General features: G+C 36.8%; 1 protein-coding gene across 6 annotated transcripts in view; it reads left to right on the top strand.

Moving 5' to 3' along the window:
• Positions 1–221: 221 nt before the first annotated feature.
• CFAP69 (cilia and flagella associated protein 69) overlaps positions 222–22003 on the top strand; it is a 68162-nt gene continuing 46380 nt past the window's right edge. For 2 of the 6 annotated variants that reach the window (XM_027539314.1, XM_027539311.1), the window contains exons 1-6: positions 222–557; positions 9647–9706; positions 11128–11193; positions 13741–13850; positions 16578–16654; positions 20112–20210. In XM_027539314.1, the coding sequence (XP_027395115.1) occupies positions 438–557; positions 9647–9706; positions 11128–11193; positions 13741–13850; positions 16578–16654; positions 20112–20210 (532 nt within the window). In that variant the 5' untranslated portion in view covers positions 222–437. Of the gene's footprint in view, positions 558–9646; positions 9707–11127; positions 11194–13740; positions 13851–16577; positions 16655–20111; positions 20211–22003 lie in introns of those variants that run through there. The other 4 variants (XM_027539312.1, XM_027539310.1, XM_027539315.1 and 1 more) reach the window with 3 other exon arrangements.

Here is a 22003-nt window from a genome sequence, read left to right as displayed (position 1 = left end):
ACAAAGATTGAGACACACAAGCCAAGGTAACACTCCACCGTTACCTACTGAGGTCTTCGCCCCTCTTCCCTCTGGAACGCATGCAAACCTAGCCCCTCCAGAATTTAGGATGTAGATAAGGGTTTGGGGTAATTTGGATCCTCCGGCTTCCGTAGGAGCCCTTTTTGCAGCTTCTGGCTCCTCCCCTAGCAACGCTTTAGCTTGTTAGCAACTTGCAAGCCTGAAAGCGGCAAGGTGTGCGGGTGGGCGGCAGGGGCGGGATGCGAGTGGCGTCGCGGCAGCAGAGGCCACGGGCGGACCCCCGGGACCTTTCGCGACTCTAGCCGCTCTTGGGCGGCTTTCACTTTTCGGTCGCGGATCCTTTTTCTGTCTCGCGGCTGCGGGCACAGTGTAGGAAGGAAGGAGACGCACCCATCCCTCGCTCCACAGCCACAGCCATGTCCAGAGCGGAGGCTGCGGAGCCGGCCGAGGCCCCGGAGCCCAGCAGCAGGATCAAGTTCAGCAGCCCTCGCCAAATCCCGATAGTCGGAGTGGTGACGGAGGATGAGGAAGTGCAGGTATGGCCAGGTGTCTGTGCTTTGGAGGGTGTCAAGGACTGGGCGGGGTTTGAAATCTGGGGGCGGGAACGATGCCTGGAGGCAGCGAGAGCGGAAGTGGGGGCCCGAGTGGAAACCAGGGCAACCCACGGGACGGAGGTTCCAAGCGCAAAGCTGATCCTTCGAACTGCGCTGCCTGCGAGGGGAGTTGGTTGTCGTCAATCAACCTGTCTGGGGACTTGTGTCTCGAGGTCCTCCTGAGTCCTCCCAGAGCGTCCCAGTAAATTGAGTAGCCGAGGTTTGGAGACTTGGCTTCGAAAAGTGTGAGGCGACGAAAGGCCTGAGAGGGAGGGAAACATTCTTAGCGAAAATTTGATTTGCATTAGGCTTTTATACGTAGAACCCTGTTGTCGTGTGCTGTTCTTGATACAGGGGTAAATCCTCATGTGTTTGAATTTGCTGCTACCAAAACCTGCATCTGGAGGGGAGGAAAATACTATTAAAATTAGAAATTAAACAACATTTTTATATGAAATTGGAATCTAGTTTGGGAGGGCGTTGGAGAGAATTGGAATTGAATAGAATTGATTTTATTGTGCTCGTATATTTTGGTTTTTACTTTTTGTCATACAAAACTAATTCTAATTTCTGTTGAGAAATTTCACTTCAGAACCCTGTGGATCTGTAGCAGGGGTCTTTAGAAACTCCAAGTTGTTTGTTTCATACTAGGGTTCCATTGCTCCTCCCCAGAGAGCCATGATCAAGCCTAATATTAATGTGAATTCTACAGAGGAATCCTGCACTACCTCCTCACAGTGATGGTGTGGGGCCACTCTGGGAATTCCTGTTGAGGCCTCACAATGCTCAGGCTGCGTCAGGAACCCTGTCTCCTGTGCCCACATCCTGGAGCCTTGGAGAGTTCCTTAGGAGCGGTTGGTTGACTGGGGACCTCTCCTGTGGTGGGAATAGGGTTGCACCCTCTGAAGATAGACAGACATTTAACTTATGGAGCAGCAACACTTTTGCATGAAGAGGAGCAGGTGTTGAGGGAATTTACCTAATCGATTTTGTGCAAGTAGTGCAGTCCAGGCAGGGAGAAGAATTTTGAGGAGCAACAGATGTCCTTTCACTCCCAAGGCTGCAAGGGGGCTCAACGCTACCACTGTTCTCCCAGGCACCTGGCAAAACTGAGAAGTAGGTGAATTTGGCATCTGATGGCTCTCATTCCTCCTTTACTTGGTATTACAAAAGGGGGTGGGGTGCGAAGTTATAGGAGGCAGGCAACCATGGGTTAAGAAGGAGAAAAAGGGGGAAATACTTTTAACAGACCGTTGCCAATATAGTCCACAACATATCAAGTAATGCAGAACAAGCATACCTGTGTATATATGTGTATATTTTCTCCCTTCCCTTTCCCTTTCTTTTTTTCCTTTTCTTTCATTACTATCTCTTCTTATAGAGCCTAGGATTCTTCTCCAGGTAGAAATCAGTTTGTATTGATTAAAGTTCCTACCCTGTTAATAACTGCTTCAAGAAGGCAGTTTAGCTGGGTACTGTAGATTTTCTCAATCATAATCCCCAGTGTGGAGCCTGGGACTCTTAAAAACCTCCCTCAAATGATTTTTGGCCTCGAAACCTCTGAACTAGATGCATGTAAGGTCTTTGCCATCCTCAGTGTGTCAGGTCTACTTCTCTGTCCTGTTTGCAGGGTTTCCTAATGCGTAACCTGTACTTTATCTCTACCACACAGTCTGCTTAGAGCTACCTCTGTGAGGGCAGAAACCTTCTCTGTTGTTTTTTCTGTAGTGTCCCTATTATCCCCCAGTAGCAACCAGCACAACACCTGGTACACAGGAGGGGATATTAACTGTGTGTGGAAGTGCCCCCTATTATCCCCCAGTAGCAACCAGCACAACACCTGGTACACAGCGGGGATATTAACTATGTGTGGACTGAATGTCCTCCCCTGTTTTTGGAATTTAAATCTTACCCTACCTTCAGGTCCTACCTTTCCACCATAAAGTATCCCCAATAGGAAGCACTTCCCATTCATTTTCACACTTACAGACCTTCTTCTCATAAATGGGTATAGTCCCCAGCCTGAATCACACAGTTTCTTACCTAATGATCTCTTGTTTTATATTTGTTACTATTTCATTAGTCTTGTTTTGTCTCTCCCATTAGCGTATGGTGCCAGAGAAGGCAATGGCACCCCACTTCAGTACTCTTGCCTGGAAGATCCCATAGATGGAGGAGCCTGGTGGGCTACAGTCCATGGGGTTGCTGAGAGTCGGACATGACTGAGCGACTTCACTTTCACTTTTCACTTTCATGCATTGGAGAAGGAAATGGCAACCCACTCCAGTGTTCTTGCCTGGAGAATCCCAGGGATGGAGGAGCCTGGTGGGCTGCCATCTATGGGGTCGCACAGAGTCGGACACGACTGAAGTGACTTAGTAGCAGTAGCATTAGCGTATGGGCTTCTTAACTGTAGGACATATATCTTAATACTTACATGTCCTTCCCCACTCAACTCTAAACTGAGAGTATATATTTAATTCTTCTTAAGTAGCTTATAAAATCTTCTGTGTTCCAGCCACACTGGCTCCCTGGCTTCTCCTCAACCATGCCAGGTGTACCCTGCCTAAGGGTCTTTGCAATTGCTGTGCCCACTGCCTGGAAGTTTTCCCCTTGATATCCATGGCGTGTTACCTTACCTCCTTCATGACTGTAGTGAAATGTTACCCACTCTCCTCTTTTACCGACAATTGCTTGAGCATCTTAGCACTGTTTACTCCCATTTCTCCAGAGCATTATTACCTTGCAGTACACTGTATAACTTATTGTCTCCCCCAAACCATATCACTTCCTTATGGAAACAGAGATTTTGTGTGTTTCATTCAATACTATGTCTTTACCACTTAGAACAATATCTAACACAGCAGTTCAATTCAGTCGCTCAGTCGTGTCCAACTCTTTGCAACCCCATGAATCGCAGCACACAAGGCCTCCCTGTCCATCACCAAGTCCTGGAGTTTACCCAAATCCATGTCCATCAAGTCAGTGATGCCATCCAGCCATCTCATCCTCTGTCGTCCCCTTCTCCTCCTGCCCCCAATCCTTCCCAGCATCAGGGTCTTTTCCAATGAGTCAACTCTTCACATGAGGTGGCCAAAATATTGGAGTTTCAGCTTCAGCATCAGTCCCTCCAGTGAACACCCAGGACTGATCTCCTTTAGGATGGACTGGTTGGATCTCCTTGCAGTCCAAGGGACTCTCAAGAGTCTTCTCCAACACCACAGTTCAAAAGCATCAATTCTTCGGCACTCAGCTTTCTTCACAGTCCAACTCTCACATCCATACATGGCCGCTGGAAAAACCATAGCCTTGACTAGACGGACCTTTGTTGGCAAAGTAATATCTCTGCTTTTCAATATGCTGTCTAGGTTGGTCATAACTTTGCTTCCAAGGAGTAAGCATCTTTTAATTTCATAGCTGCAGTCACCATCTGCAGTGATTTTGGAGCCCCAAAAAATAAAGTCTGACACTGTTTCTACTGTTTCCCCATCTATCTGCCATGAAGTGATGGGACCAGATGCCATGATCTTTGTTTTCTGAATGTTGATCTTTAAGCCAATTTCTTTACTCTCCTCTTTCACTTTCATCAAGAAGCTTTTGAGTTCCTCTTCACTTTCTGCCATAAGGGTGGTGTCATCTGCATATCTGAGGTTATTGATATTTCTCCCAGCAATCTTGATTCTAGCTTGTGCTTCTTCCAGCCCAGCGTTTCTCATGATGTATTCTGCATAGAAGTTAAATAAGCAGGGTGACAATATACAACCTTGACATACTCCTTTTCCTATTTGGAACCAGTCTGTTGTTCCATGTCCAGTTCTAACTGTTGCTTCCTGACCTGCATACAAATTTCTCAAGAGGCAGATCAGGTGGTCTGGTATTCCCATCTCTTTCAGAATTTTCCACAGTTTATTGTGATCCACACAGTCAAAGGCTTTGGCATGGTCAATAAAGCAGAAATAGATGGTTTTTTGGAACTCTCGTGCTTTTTCGATGATCCAGCAAATGTTGGCAATTTGATCTCTGGTTCCTCTGCCTTTTCTAAAACCAGCTTGAACATCTGGAATTTCATGGTTCACGTATTGCTGAAGCCTGGCTTGGAGAATTTTGAGCATTACTTTACTAGCATGTGAGATGAGTGCAATTGTGCGGTAGTTTGAGCATTCTTTGGCATTGCCTTTCTTTGGGATTGGAATGAAAACTGACCTTTTCCAGTCCTGTGGTCACTGCTGAGTTTTCCAAATTTGCTGGCATATTGACTGCAGCAGTTTTACAGCATCATCTTTCAGGATTTGATGAACAAAGCATCACTTTGTTCGTAGTGATGCTTTCTAAGACCCACTTGACTTCACATTCCAGGATGTCTGGCTCTAGGTGAGTGACCACACCATCGTGATTATCTGGGTTGTGAAGCTCTTTTTTGTACAGTTCTTCTGTGTATTCTTACCACCTCTTCTTAATATCTTCACAGCAGAGGCATACAATAATATTTGTAGGTTAAATACATTATTGTAAACAGTTGACTTGAGTGGGTGTCATGGCTGAGCTTCCTTGCCCAAATTTGTTTTCCTTCTGAGAGCCTCTGAGAACTTACACAATTTGTTGCTTGATGTCATATCCTGGCACTATCTATAATTCTTCCATGTACTGTGTACTTAAAGTGGCCTATCCCTGTTGTGGAGTAATTGCTAGAAGTAATCTCTGGGTCAACTGAGGTGTCAGGCAGAGAACTAAGGTACAAAGAACCAGTGTTTCTGCATCAAACAGCCCTGCTAGCCCATACAGTCACTATGTGACCTTAATACGTTAGATCTCAGTTTCAACAACAGCGATAATGATTCTACTTTCATATTGTAGATTTGAGATATGTTAATTAACATATAAAGTACCAGAGACATAAATGGACCATAATAAATGTTAGTTCTTTCCCTGTAACTAGGTATCAGATGAGCAGGAATTTTTCCCCTTTGAAATGTTCATTGGTAAAGTGGGAAAATAAGTGCATCCTATGACTTGAAGTAACTGGAGGTGTAATTTTCTTCAAAGCAGTTAATTAAATGAGCTTTTGATCTTAAAAGATTTCGTTAAATGTTTTTATAATCTTCCATAAAATCTTGTGATGATAATCACAGTTATTTTTATATTTACATTTGTAAATTCTCTCTTGCTGCTGCATTCTGCTTGTGTGATCTTGTTTACCTAATCTCTCCCCATTATTACTTTAAGCCTGTGATTTAGAAATCTCTGCCCCAAATTTAACTCATCTCCAGCCTCAACACAAGCCTCTTCCTCCAGCGTCCCTGTTTCAACAAACAGTGCAACCGCTTATGTCATTCCTCAAGCCAGTCAGTCATCCTTACCTTTTCCTTCTCTTTCCTGCCAAATCAAATCACTTATTAGAACCTGCTGATTCTGCCTCCTTGATGCTTTTCATTCCACTTATTGTTGTGTATCCTGGTGGCCACTGCTTTAGTCAATGCCTGAAGTCACAGACTAGTCTCCCACCTCCAGTCTAGATCTTTCCAGATCAATCTGTACTCAGCAGACAGAATTATCTTTATTGTTACATTCCTCTGGTTAAAACCTGTGGAAATCAACAAAGATCACCCTAATGAGAATGAACACCGACTGTTTATGCAGAGCTTGGTGTAGAAAGAGTCAGCCAGCATTACTTATATTTGGCAGAGACTCCAAGGGAAGCTTCACTGTGAATAAAAGGGAGGCTTCTGCTTTGCTCTTGTTGTTGACTGAATGATTGATTTGGGGAGCATACTTGGCTTTTTCTGGTTGGCCCTGAGTGGCAGATGTGGTCAAAAAATAGGGAATGTGATGATCATTGACCAAATACTGACTTTTCTGAGCCAACAGCTGCAGAGGTTGTGGTTTGACTCCCTAGGTTGCTTGCTGCAGAGGTTGGAGGACAGAGTTCTGTTACCAAGTAAAATCTGGCCATTGCCTATTTTAATATCCAGTCTCTCAAACCATTCAATATCTTCTGATGAGCCTTATCATAGTATATACAAGGCCACCTGTAAAATGGTGTTAATAGTATCTACCTCACAGAATTCAGTTAGTAAATATTTAAAGAGCTTACAACTGTACCATCATTGTTATTATCACTAAGATTAGTATTCATGATTTGACCTCTGCTTACCTTATCAGCAGCATCTGTAGCTTCTATCCCTTGCACTATCCTCTCCTACCTTTTGACTCACCAATCCTCTAAATGCCATGTTTTTCTTGTCTCCAGGCCTTAACACATGCTACTCCCTTTGCTCCATCTCTCAAACCTTCAGTTTATCTCACAAATCCTGTTCAATCTCACTCTGCCTGCAGATTGCTTCTTTCAGAAGCTGTCCCAGATTCCCATCCCTCCTCCCCATGCCATTCTGTCCCTCTCTGTATAGTTCTGGAACACACCTCTCAACATTCATGAACCATTTTGTAGCATGTTACCTATATTACCTATATCTCATGCCAGATTTGATAGATGCTTGAAGTCAGGACAAATGTGTTCCCCACACCTACCATTTCTGAAATGTAGAAGCTACTTATAAATATTTATAAATGGAAGAAAAGGCTAAGGGAAGGAGGGAGAAATCTTAAAAATATAACATTTGTCATGCAAATAAAACTCTGAGTAACACGAAGTGATAATATAAAATAAATTTAAGATAATATAAGTTAAATCTATGCCTTAATCTTTACCTACCTGGTCATTTAGGGGGAAAAATTCTGATAATAATACAGATTTTAAAAATAAAATTCTGCACTGACATTTCATTTCAATATCTTTTCCAACCCACAAAACCAATATTGCAGAAAATCAGAAAATAAAAATTCACTGTACATTTTTATTTCTCTGAGAACGCAGGGAGAAAAAAGGACAACTGAGGTGGCGGCAGATGGCACTGTTAAAACTCCAAATCTTAAAAGGCAAAATTCTATTTATCAAAAAATTTTTAACAGTAAATTTAATAATTTAAGCAATTTAATAGTAAGATGTAACACTGTTAATGATAATCATAATACCTAGGATAAATAAGTATATAGTACACCTTTTTTGATAATTTTTAAAATGAAAATCATATTAAGTAAACTCAGGGACTTATTCTGCAGACAAAGTTAGAACACTTAACTGAAAATTGTATTTGACATTTCTTAAGATCAGAACATATTAGTTTGTAATTGTGAAAGGAAAGGAAATTCTAGACCTAGGAGGCAATGAAATAATGACTATGTAGAAATATGGAAATGTATGTATTATAGACTTAAAAATCAGAATATAAAATAGTGTTAGCAGTAAATGAAATTATGTTTTTATATGTGGAAGCAAAAACAGAAAATAAAATATAAGTAAATATATAAAACAGAAAATAGTATATAAAAATAATAAGATGTATTTTGATGATAAGAATGGAGGCGACACATGAACTGTGTCTCAAAGGACCTGTGAGGGTTAACCAAGGAGACAGATAGGATCGTAACAACAATGAAAACAGACGAGGGGGAAGGGCATTAGTGGAGTCACTGAATGATTTAGATGCGTTGTGTTCAGATTTGAGTTTTATTGTTCTGACCAGAGGGGTAGAGGACAGTGTTGAAGGGTGCAAGACTAGAGGTAGGGAGAACAAATAGCAGGAAAGCTTCACAACTGAGTGAGAAATAAGAACTGAATAAATCATTAAGCTGGAGTGGGCCAACTACCATAAAACTCTTAGAGGAAAACATAGGCAGAACACTCTTTGACATACATCACAACAAGATCTTTTTCGATCCACCACCTAAAGTAATGAAAATAAAAATAAACAAATGGGACCTAATTAAACTTAAAAGCTTTTGCACAGGAAAAGAAGCCATAAACAAAACAAAAAGACAACCCTTAGAATGGGAGAAAATATTTGCAAACAAAGCAACTGACAAGGAACTAATCTCCAAAATATACAAACAGCTCATGCAGCTCAATATCAAAAAACAACCCAATCAAAACATGGGTGGAAGATCTAAATAGACATTTCCCACAGATGGCCAAAAAAAACACATGCAAAGATGCTCAACATCAGTAATTATTAGAGAAATGCAAATCAAAAACTACAAGGAGATATCATCGCACACCAGTCAGAATGGCCGTCATCAAAAAATTGATAATAAATGCTGGAGAAAAGAGAAACCCTGCTACACTGTTGGTGGGAGTGTCAATTGGTACAGCCACTATGGAGAACAGTATGGAGGTTTCCTAAAAAACTAAAATAGAGCTACCATATGAGCCAGAAATCCTACTCCTAGGCATATATCCCGAGAAACCCATAATTTGAAAGGATACAGCATCCTGATGTTTATGGCAGCACTCTTTACAACAGCCAGGACACGGAAGCAACCTGAATGTCCATTGACAGATGAATGGATAAAGAAAATGTGGTACATATATACAGTGGAATATCACTCAGCCATAATATGAACAAAACAATGCCATCATTGTAAAGCATCTCTATTCCAATAAAAAAATTTTTTTAAATGATGGAGTGGGCTCAATAAATCTTTAAGATGTAAAATCTGTAGAACTTGGCAGTTCCTGTTTTCTAATATGGGTGATGTAAGACTGCTGGGAGAAGGGATACCTAGTTCAGGAAGGTGGTCTCCTACCTGTAGTTTAGAAGCTAGTCTTAGGTATATCTGCATAGGCAAACTCAGTGTATATGATGTGTATCCATGAAATGTGTAATATGTATGAAATCACTTTATTTCTCAAGGCATGGAAGTGCTGTTATTCCAGATGCTCTCTTGGGCCTTTTGGAACTATTGAAATTTAAAGACATTGAGACTCTAAAATAATACCAAAATTCAGAGGGTATTTTTTTTTTTAACTCCAAAATTTATTTACTCCTGTAAGTCTCAGCTGCTTTTCATTCTCCCCTCACTCTCTTTTTGTCATAAGGTATTTTTAAGTTGCTAAGAGATAATACCATATAAAAATAATGTGTTTGATGTGATTTCTTGATTCTCATGATACAGAATACTGTGAATTGTGTTTTTAGGGTGCCTTCAAGTCTATGGACCTAAATCGTGTCATCAAACTCTTCGAAGAGACTGGTAAAGTAAGCTTTGGGAGAAAATTTCTCCATTTCACTTAGAAACTGTGATTACCCTGAAAGGTAATATGTACTCCCCTAAATATAAGTCCCATTTCTCCTTTCATTGACAACATTTCAAACAGTATATGTCTTCTGTTTAAATTTAGTATGAATATATTTAACCTGGTAGGTACATATATATGAATATAATATATACATATGTTATACGGGTGAATATAAACAGAAATCATAAGAGTATATTTGACTCATCTAGCCTTTGTTCATGCTTATTACCAAGTAGGATGTGGGCGCAAGGGTAGGAAACATGTATCATGATATAGTACTTAAAAATTTTCTGATATGAAATTAGGATATATAGATACTCATACACAGTCATAAGTAATTTATTTTGAGAGAACTCTCATACAGAATGTAATGGAAATAAAGATACAAGACTCAAAACTGAGAGTTTAGGCTTTGGCAGAAAGGATAATAAATGCATGTGCATACATGTTTATAGGACACTCTGCTGATGTTACTCAAGAATTGACTGAATGCCTAAAAAGTCAGTATACACTAGAAAATTATTACAGGATGAAGATTGCATGCTTTCAGTATGTGGGAAGTAGGCTGACCATCGTATCAAAACAATGTCCTGTGATTAACAAGTGCAAAAATTTAGTCATTGTCGTAACATTTTTTAGTTTCTATACTTTTACATAGAAAGAAAAAACACAATAAAAATAATGCCTTTTATAAGAATAATTTCTTTTGTTGGCTCTGAATTGTTGTGAAAGTTATTTTTAATTGTGAATATATCTACAGTTTTTAAAAAAGGAAACCCAACTACATAGAGCTCTTAATAGCTTGTTAATTAAGGGTAGCCAAAATATGTGTGTGTGTGTGTATGTTTTGTTTAAATTGACTGAAGATGTTTAGTTTGAGCCATTATATTCGGTGTATTTTAGGTTAAAAATACAACTTCTGGAGTCAGATGGTCAAAACTGACTTCATACATCACCGGTTATTAGCTGTATGATTTGGAATAATTAGTGTTTCAGCTGAGTTTCCTGTTCCAAAAAAGAAGGGTAATAAAAATACCCTCCTAATAAGGTTATTTTGAAGATTAATGAAATGATATCTATATATATTGCCTAAATGGTATTTGGCATAGAAAAATGCTCAGCATACTTCAAGTATTATTAATATTTCTGGAAACAGTTACTGCTTTTATATTAATCTAGTTTTGATTTGCAATTTCCTATTTGAATATATAGTTTATTTTTACCTTCACTATTTTAGGGAGCATTTTATAATGCTTACATTATAATAAAGTAATTTAAGAATTACCTGATAATGTGTCTACTTTCTTCTTACATTAAGGGAAAATTTTAAAAATCTCAACAGAATAACACAAAACAACTAAAATAGATAATTTGTTTCAGGATGATTGGGAACAAAGACAACTTAAATCTGTCAAGAAATTGGTGCAGTGTTATCAAAATGGATTTGTATCCTTTACTTATATGTGTATGTTTGTTTCCTTTATCCTAAAATGGGAGAATTTTTATTAGGAAACATGTTAGTTTCCCATTGCTGCTGTAACAAATTACCACAGACTCAGTGCCTTAAAACCACATACATTTTTTGTTTTATAGTCTGGAAGTCTCACTGGGCTCAAGGAGAGGTGTTGGCAGGGCTGGCTCCTTCTGAAGGCTCAAGGGGAGACGCCATTCCTTGCCTTTGTCAGCTTCTATTAGCAGCCAGCATTCCTTGGCTTCCTGGGCCCGTCCCAAGAGGTAGCAAAGGACCACCCCTCTCACCTCTACTTTTGTCATCACTTCTCTGACCCTCTCCTGCCTCTCCTTTCCTTATAAGGACCCTGTGATTGTATTTGGCCTACCTGGATAATCGTGGAAAACTTTCCCATCTCAAGGCTTTTAATCACATCAGAAAATTCCCTTTGCCATATAGTAAGAAAGGTAACATTCACAGGTTCTAGGGGTTAGGATGTAGATAACATTGTTGCTGCTGCTGCTGCTGCTGTTGCTAAGTCGCTTCAGTCATGTCCGACTCTGTGCGACCCCATAGATGGCAGCCCACCAGGCTCTCCCGTCCCTGGGATTCTCCAGGCAAGAACACTGGAGTGGGTTGCCATTTCCTTCTCCAATGCATGAAAGTGAAAGGTGAAAGTGAAGACGGTCAGTCATGTCTGACTCTTAGCGACCCCATGGACTGCAGCACACCAGGCTCCTCCATCCATGGGATTTTCCAGGCAAGAATACTGGAGTGGGGTGCCATTGCCTTCTCCGAGATATCATTGAACAGGCCATTATTCTGTTTACCACAGAAAATATCTAACATTTTATGTCTTTTAAAAAATTATATTTTTACCAGATAATATAAAGTGGAAGAAACAGTATAATGCAACATTAACTGTGTAGTGTCAGTTTCTATAGACTCAGAGAGACAGTAGATGTAGTTAGGAGGGACAAGTCAAAGTCCTGTTTCTACCAATTTACTTGAGTATTTGCACTGTTGATAAACTTTTTAATTTTTTCACCCTTATGAAACAGGGATAATAGCTCCTCATGAGGTCACAAGGAAGACTAGATAACACACCAGCATTGCTTGATAATCTTCAAAACATTCTATAAATGTGTTATTCCCAATGAATATACCCCCATGAATATATAGAGACTAGTGTGTTTCAAAACTATGTGTGATTCAGAACCAGTTTGCTGCCGGGGGGTTGTTTTCTTTTTTAATCTTTGCATATACATGCTATTGTAAAATACAATAGAATTGTCACAGGAAACTCACTTTCTATAGTTATTTTTCCATAGACTGGTAACATACAGTTCCAGAACTGGCATGGTCCACAACCACAATTACAGTAGTATTGATCTAAATAAACTTTAATAGTTGTCCAACCAGGTTTAAAGGAAATACCAGTCTCTAATTTAGCTTAATATTTCAAAACATCATAAGCCTCCCATTTAGAGAAATGTGCCTTATAATTTTCTCTAACTCTTTTCTCACCTTATTTTAGCCTTGTTTTATATGGATTTGTTTGGTCAGTCAGCTACTGAGGGCTTGTGGCTATCAAGCATTGTTTACTGGTAGCCGAGAAAGTGTACTAGCACGTGATTTCTTTTCCTATCTTAACCTGGTAACTCAACACCTCCATTGTTTTTTCTTCTTCAGGCCAGAGAGCTGGTGGCAAATGGCTCTGTTTCTGAATGTCTTTAATAATCTGACTTTAGACTTTATAAAACATAAAGCAAGGATAGGTTAGAGAGGTAGCTTAGTCATTTCCCTAGGAAGTTAATGGAAGTTTGTATTTCTAATACATCCAGTTCTCCTGTCTTTTTCAGAGAAGCTCCTAGAAAGAGACTAGAAGTGATCAGATTCAGTCAAGAAATACAAGTCACAGTTACCACGTCCCCTTAACTATTAAAAAAGTGAAATTTGTTTATGTATCAATTGGGTTTTTTAAACAGATAAAATAAAAGTTGCTTTTACCTGAAGGTCTAGAAGGGTACATTTTGCTTTCATAAACTAGTCTTAAATAAAATTTCAACCAATATAAACCTTAAAAACAAGAAAAGGCAACTGAATAATGTTAATAAAATAATGCAGGAAAGTAAGGTAGGTTTGGTTTGGTTATTCCTGAGCAATGTATGTTTTATATTTGAGTGGAGATGAAGGATATAATTGAGCCATTAAGTTATTTTTTTTCAAAGTGTTATTACTCATTGCCAATAATAAGTTATTGCTCAGCTGAGTATGTGATGTGGTAGTTGGTAATCAGATTCTAAAGATGTGGTGAGAAGAGAAAAAATATTTTGAATAAGAGGTTACTGAGACAGTTAAATAATATTCCTTTAAAAAACTGGTTCTGTTTTTCTCTTTACACTTCAAAATTAGTGTAATTAAAGTAGGGTCAACCATGTTTAACGAAATAGATGGAGTTCTGTAGACTTTCTTGATAGAAATACTGTACAGAATATGTTAATAAAAATCTTAATTTTATTTCTTAACTAACAATATTAAAGCCCTTAAGGGATTTAGCACAGATATTTAAAATTCTGAATTTGTGTGCAGAAAAAATTAAAACACAGCCCCATTTTATAGAACCTGCATATAATATCATAAAATTATGTGGGTAAGTTTTTAAACTTTATTTTATATTAGCACGCATGCAGTATTTTATGTTTTATCTTACAAAGACATTATGCTTTATGGTGTAGCAAAGCAATATAGAACTCAGGAAGCTTCACTTGATCACTTGATTCCAGCAGCTGATATCTCAAAGGTAGTCCATTTTACTGTAGTCTGAGATTGCTGGCCACAAGAACTTAAACTGCAAGTATATTAAAGTGTTTTCTCATAATAAGTTACCTCAAGTGAATGAGAAATGTGAGATGTAAATGAGAGGTTATAGTATTTTTAGAGAATCCTTGAGAAAATTTATGGATAATACTAATTTCTGTCTAGTTTTTTCTATCTCTTTAAAATATTTGACTCTCAAAGATATGAGAGTCAATATGTTTTATTTGATCTTCCAAATTTGAATAAAGAAGGATTTATCACCAAATTATTTGGGGGATTATTTTTCAAAATGTAGATTAGAGATCAGAATTATAAAATTTATATATTCCATCCTCTGTACTATTGTTTCAGCAACCATTTGGGGGAACAGCCATATAGTTGCTAATCAAGATGTATATTAAAATACATATTCCCAGTTTTCAATATAATACAGTAGAGGAAATTTCTTTAAAAAGAGATAAACTTTTTGACAATTGAACCTTCTAAACCTTTCTACCAATTTAACTTTAAAAAGTGAGTTTCTTTTAATTATAAATAATAGTATTTATACATAGTAAGTATATCTCTCACTTTTAGTAGCAATAATATTTCCAATTTTCCTACTAAGTTCATTTAAGTTTTTTGATATCTGAACAAATGATTGAAAATACTTTATTGAAAGTCCTTACCATGCCTTTTTAATAGAGACCATGGAAAATAAAGAAATAAATTATTGCTCTGATGCTGTCAAGGAACTGTAATACACTAATTGGAAATTATTTTTATATTGATGTGAGATAATATTATGTAAAATAGTTTCAGATTTTGAGGCCATGCAATCTTGTTCACAAGCATTACTTTCCGTATCAGTGTTACTTGAGCACTCCACCAAGAATTGGTTCTTTAGGAAAGCTGTAACTGAATGTTTCATTGCATAATATGAGAAATCTTTAGAGATGCACTCTTCACTTACCTTCATAGTTCATAATTGTCCACATTCTTTTTTAAAAATTTCCTAATTTCTCCTTTTATCATGCACTTTTCCATACCATACCCTCACTTGATTCCCTTTTCAGGTCATTTTGGGGATATAAAAACATTGAAAATTTAAAAAGTAAAATCAAGCCCCTCTGTTTTGGCCTCTAAGTAATTCATTTTTCTCAGTGCATCAGAAGCATAATGCTTACTTTTTTCATAACCTTTTTGGTGGGAAACTTTTCTGATGCTTTATCCTTTAGTTGTTTTCTTTGGTAATAAAAGGAAAAAAATATGACAAGAAGAATTCATTTTAGAGTTTTTCACTTTAGAGATTCAACAATGAGCTGGGTGTCAAGTAGTAAATTGCTTGAAATAAAAAATTCTAGAAATGACACCTAAAAATACTAGAAATGAACCTTGATGACATTTATAAAATTTTCCTTTTCATAGTTTAACCTTGAAATATCTTTTAATTCTAATTGGCATATATATATATATATATATATATATATATATATATATATCCATATGTGATAGTTCCCAGTGCTGTTTTTCAACCACTTGGTTAATTTTTCTTGAAAAATATGATTTAAAAGTACTATATATATAAGATATATATAGTACTTTAATATTATATATGTAATATTAACATAATATATAATATTATATTATGCATTATAATTATATAATATATTTATATTATATAATATATATAAATATATAGTCTATATATAATATAATACATAACATTATATTATAATATAATATGTAATATATTATATATACTTATATATATAAAATATATATAGTGCTTTAATATTAAAGATATTAAATATCTTTAAATAGCATATAAAGTTCAAATTTTGAACTCCTGAAGTGCTGAAATAGTTGGTATTTTTTATTTAGGAAATGACTTTTATCTCTCTGACAGACTAATGACGTAGGTTCAAGTGCCCTATCTTTTCTGATTTGTGAATCAATAAATTATTTTCAAATAACTTTGGTTATATTGGTGTGAAATATGATTCAAATATAATTAATATTTGTTAAATTGAATTCTTTAGTGTCTCAAAAAGTATATTTGTTATTTTGTGGATGGTAACTAATCCAATTAATAAGGAAAAAGTCACTAACCCTTAAGAACAAATAGACCATTGATATATTAACTGGAGTTTCAAAACTTCAGGAAGAAAAATCCCTAAACAGCCTTTAAGCTATAAGTAAAACTAGACCTGTGATTTGTATCAGCTTTTCTAGTGTACTCCTAATTTTGATAGAAGTACAGATATAGTATTATCTTACCCTCAGAGAGGAAAGAGGATTCTTAAGTTTTGTATTTATGTAGTATTGTGAGATGGCTTTCTTAACTCTTGGCTTTTATGTCCATCTCTCTTCATTTTTATAAACCAATTTTATTTTGTTTTATTTTGGTCAGCTGGTTAGAAAAACAAATTTTTTTTTGGTAGTTAATTCTCCAGGACTAAAGAAACAGGATATTTATCCTCATTTTAATCTTTAGAAGAGAAACTTTCCTCTGTTTTGCAAATGATGCTTCAGTGAAGGACTTCATTAAACATAACTCATATATTCATTCTTATTGAAGCTTGCCATTTTTGAAAAAGAAAGCATCAGATGAAATAACATATGCTGAAGATACTGCTAATTCAATTGGACTTTTGGGTGAGTTAAGATGATTGGGCCACTGACAAGAAGGAAATATCTCTTTCACTAAGTTTCACTAAGAATACTCCTTCTCTTTTCTTGTTTTCTGGTTGCAGATTAATCATAGTGTGCTTGGTGATATTTTTGTATTATCTTCCACTCAGGTGTTTCATGATACCAACAGGATTTTTTGTTCCTTAATTATAAGGACTGGCAGATACTTCTTTGTGCTTATATGTCTTGATGTTATGTATTTAGTTTGTTGAAATGTTTAACATTTTTTTGTGTGTAAATCAGAAGTACATGTTCCTCTCAGTAATCACAGAAATGTTTTCGTCTTTGAACTCTAATAACTGCTTGAATCTAATTGATTGCTGGAATTGATTGAGGGCCCAATTATTTATTAAATAATTTAAGATCATAAAATGCTGGAATATTGGGAACTTTAATATAATATACATAAAGATGCCTGTGTTTTATATACAAAAATATAAAAAAATCACAGGCAGTTGTTTATATTTGGCTTATAGCTCAATTTTATAGAGAAAGAAAATAATAGAAATAAGATAAAACACTATGGCTCCTTGAATCAGCCCGAGACATGACAGCATGTTCCCAAAACAAATCCTAAATTAAATTTATGCTTATTAATTTAGTTTTTGTTTATATAGTAGAAATAAAAGAAATACAAATTATAAATAAGTATTTACTGAATATTTATGTTCCTAACATTATATTCCATATTGAAAGATGACAGAAACTAGTAAAGTACTAGTATCATTTAAAATTTTTAGCATAGACACTAACACTTTTATGTCTAAATAAAGTTTCATAGTCTTCATCTGTAGATACTTTGGGAGGAATTATTGTGGCCTACAGTGGGTGAAGAAGGATATTAGAATAAACATGGGGAGTTAGATAAGATGACCTTAAGGAACAGGCAGGTTGGAAACTAATGGGAAACTTTAATTCTATGAATCTCTATCATCAGTAGAAATTTACAGTGAGAAGCCAACCCGGAAGAGGATATGATAGTTATTAACAGATTAAAATGTGTAGATTTGGTTTGGTTGATAACATTTAAAAACTCTCTGTTGCCCTTATTACTTTTAAATATGCATTTGTATAATAAATACATAGCCCTTTCTTACTGTGTCAGTCGGCTGTTTGTTGAATGCCTGCCCACAGAGCATGTTATTGCCTCATTTGAGGGCAATATGAACTCTTAGCTAAAAAATGAACTCCTTTCACTGATTACTTACAATAAGTACTGCTGTTCTGTCCTTTATTAATTGCTGGAAACATGAGTTGAAACTAAATTGTAATACAAAGTTTTGAAAAAAGGATATTCATTTTAACTAATAATTTCCAGTTTCTACTTGTGCTGTTTATAAAAGTGAATTATATTACTTTTTCTCCTAAATAATAGATATTTTTCCACTTAACAGCAGGATTCTGGAAACACGAAGGAAAAAGTTGGTACTCCACCCTGAGATTGTAAAACAGGAAACCATGAAAGATGATCTGAACTTACAGGAACTAAAATGATAGTGAAACAGACAAGAAATCTTAGCATTTCCCATAAACTTGGCTTGGGTAATTTTGTTGGAAAAGTTTAGTTGTTCCTATTGCCTAATTGTTTCAAAACATAGTTTTCAACCACAAAGGAGGGTCCTCCAAAATTAAGAGAATAATCTCGAGCCTGTCTTTTTTTTTTTCTCCAGTGTTAGTTTTTGCAGATAGATTCTCCTAAAGCTAGGCTGTCTCCTTCATGCTCCCTCCTCCTGTCCACTTGCTTACCCACTCACTGACTACCCTCAGAGATAAACATTATGCAGGACCTAATGCAAAACACAGATCTTCAAGGGACATCTAATTATCTCTTTCCCTCAGAGAATCCAAGCAGATCTTTTTCCATCCTGAAGCTGATACTCCTGACTGCAGTTGTTCTGCAGGTGCCCAGAAGGCATGGATCATTTTCAGAATCCCACTGATCATTTTCAGATTCTCTTAGGGATCATACTTGGAGGACTTCGCCAGAGCAAATGCAATCCAGTTTGAAGTATAGGCTAAAGCCAATTCAGAAGTTGTTTAGATATGACTGAAAAGGAATCTTCCCTATCCTCCATCCCTGCCACAATAACTTGAACATAAAATTATTACCAGCAGGACAAAGACTGCCTAGAAACACTATCTTCCAGTCTGTCACTAAACTGAGGGGGCAGAGCTCAGCTGGAACTTTTCTAAGCAAAGGATACATTATTAGAGGCAATAGATTACTGACTCTCTATCTAGGGAGGAAAACTCTCAGCCCTTTTCTCAGGCTAACTCATTTAATTCTCACAGCAATCTTTAAAGTAGTAACTATTTCTATACCAATTTATGGATGAGAAAACTGAGACACAAGTTTATACAAGCAGTAGGATGGCAGAAAGTGAAGAGGAACTAAAAAGCCTCTTGATGAAAGAGGAGAGTGAAAATTTTGTTTAAAGCTCAACATTCAGAAAACGAAGATCATGGCATCTGGTCCCGTCACTTCATGGCAAATAAATGGGGAAACAGTGGAAACAGTGTCAGACTTTATTTTTGGGGGCTCCAAAATCACTGCAGATGGTGACTACAGCCATGAAATTAAGAGACGCTTACTCCTTGGAAGGAAAGTTATGGCCAACCTAGATAGCATATTAAAAAGCAGAGACATTACTTTGCCAACAAAGGTCCGTCTAGTCAAGGCTATGGTTTTTCCAGTGGCCGTGTATGGATGTGAGAGTTGGACTGTGAAGAAAGCTGAGCGCCAAAGAATTGATGCTTTTGAACTGTGGTGTTGAAGACTCTTGAGAGTCCCTTGGACTGCAAGGAGATCCAACCAGTCCATCCTAAAGGAGATCAATCCTGGGTGTTCTTTGGAAGGACTGATGCTAAAGCTAGAACTCCAGTACTTTGGCCACCTCATGGGAAGAGTTGACTCACTGGAAAAGACTCTGATGCTGAGAGGGATTGGGGGCAGGAGGATAAGGGGACAACAGAGGATGAGATGGCTGGATGGCATCACCAACTTGATGGACATGAGTTTGGGTGAACTCCGGGAGTTGATGATGGACAGGGAGGCCTGTCATGCTGTGATTCATGGGGTCGCAAAGAGTTGGACACGACTGAGACACTGAACTGAACTGAACTGAACTGAAGTGGTCAAGCAGGATTTAATCTTAGGCAATCTTGTTCTAGCTGCTAAATACCATTCTTTTCTTCTTGGGAAGGAAAGGCTGAGTTGATTGTTGGCCAAGTGGTACAAGGATAGATAGGGTGTTTTGTGTGTGTGTGTGTGTGTATGTATGTATGTATTTAAAATTACATGATCCAGTTTGAATCTCTGATGATGATATTTTAATAATCATGTTACTAACACTTTATCCTTAAAACTGTAAATAAACATATGTCATTGTTATTAAATAGCATTCATTCATCTTTCTGACAGGTGACTTAATGAAAATACAAAATTCTGAATTGAGGATTCAAATTTGTAAGTGTATTATTGACTTTTATCATGCAGAACCACCAAAAAAGCATATTACAGGTAAAGTTTTCAATACTGTTTCAGTAATAACTTGTGTCTTTATAAAACAGAACATTCTCATTTCTCTTTGAACTTGTAAAGACAGAGTGGGGATCATAAATGCAACACATCAAAAACAGTCTTTTTTGGCAGTCTCAAGCTCGTCAGTCATTTTAAACAAAAAAATTATGTTTTTCTCAACTTTAGATATTCTGATGTTAAATATTTATAACAGAATTTTTAAGGTTAAACCCAAACTAGTTTAATTATAATTATTACTATTAATGTAATTTAATACTGTTGATAATATTATTATTTTCTAACATTTATAATGTTAGATCCCCAAAGCTAATACCATTCTCCACCACTTCTGGAAAAAGAATTCTGCACGTTACAGCTAAGGAATCTTAATATATAATGATAAAATGAGTCACACTGAAATGGGTAGTATCAAGACAGGGGGCACTTGCAATATGGAGGATATAATGTTACTTTAGGATATATTTCCTACCTTCATAGTTTCCATAATTTATAATCAGTTTAGGAAAGGAGAGAAGATATAAAATACATTTTAAAGTTCTCTTTTCCTTAAGATAGGTGAAAATAAGACTCTGGTAGGAAAAAAAGATTACTTAGAATAGGGGAAAATGGGAAGACATCTGAAGTGAAGAAATGAGTAGAGAGATTATTAACTCTCAGATTCGAGATATCAATGAGATAAACAGGAGGAAGTGTTTGATAGATAGTAGACACTGCATACTAATGGAAATACAGGTTTGGAATTCACCCAAATAGAGATGAAAATTGAAACCATCTGGATGCTTGAGTTTTTCCCAGGAGATAAAACACATACATGGGAAAGAACCAAGAATAACAGCATGGAGAGGGCCCATACTGAGATTCAGGGGGAAATAAACGATCCAAAGAAATTGGCAGTGACAGAAGGTTCAAAGTGGAGGATGAAAAGCAAAAGATCGTCATGTCTTGTATGCCAGTGAATAAAATATTTGATGAAGGAAGTAGTAGTCCTAATGTCAAATACTGTAGAGGCTTCTGTAATTGAAGAGTCAAAGTACCAATTGATGTGATATCTGGAAAACTCTAGTACATCTTTGGTGGAACTATTGCCATAAATAGAACAGATACAAGACCAAAGAATGAAAGGATTGTGAGAATAGAGGCAGTGAATGCAGACTTATATATTAAGATCAGATGGAGAAGAAAAAGAAGGAAGATGGAGAACAACTCAACTGGTAGCAAAATCAAAGAAGATATTTGGTTTCATTCATAATTTTTTGGATAGGGGAAAACTTCTTTTTTCCCCTATAGGCAGAGAAACAAGAAGCTAGTATGTGGAAAATGAGAGGAAGAAATTCCCAGAGCATGAGAGGATGGAATTAAGAGTACAAACATAAGGTTAACCTAGGCAATATATACACTGTCTTTTTAAGATAGAAAAAAAAGGAAACAAATGATGTATAAGATAAGACAGAGGAGTTAAGGTACAGAAAAGTGAGGCTGATCTTAATTTAACCAGGCTCTGAATATTGGAAACCTTAGGCAGTGCTCTCAGTAGCTGTCACACAGTTGGTTTCAGATGATGGCATGGCTGGATATCTGGGACCACAGCTGAGAAGTCATCAGTAGGGCAATTGTATGAGACATATCCCTGGGGACAGGAATCAGGTTCATGAGCCTTAATATTACAATATCCTTCTATATAAATGTAAACTAAATATATAAAGATACAGTAAGCATGAAGTACAGGCATGCAACCAGGCTATTATGCAAATAAAACCATGATTTGGGAAAAT

Source organism: Bos indicus x Bos taurus, chromosome 4 (assembly GCF_003369695.1).
Source record: "Bos indicus x Bos taurus breed Angus x Brahman F1 hybrid chromosome 4, Bos_hybrid_MaternalHap_v2.0, whole genome shotgun sequence".
Taxonomy (NCBI): Eukaryota; Metazoa; Chordata; class Mammalia; order Artiodactyla; family Bovidae; genus Bos; species Bos indicus x Bos taurus.
The sequence above is the reverse complement of the archived record's forward strand: the minus strand, read 5'-3'. Positions and strand labels throughout refer to the sequence as shown.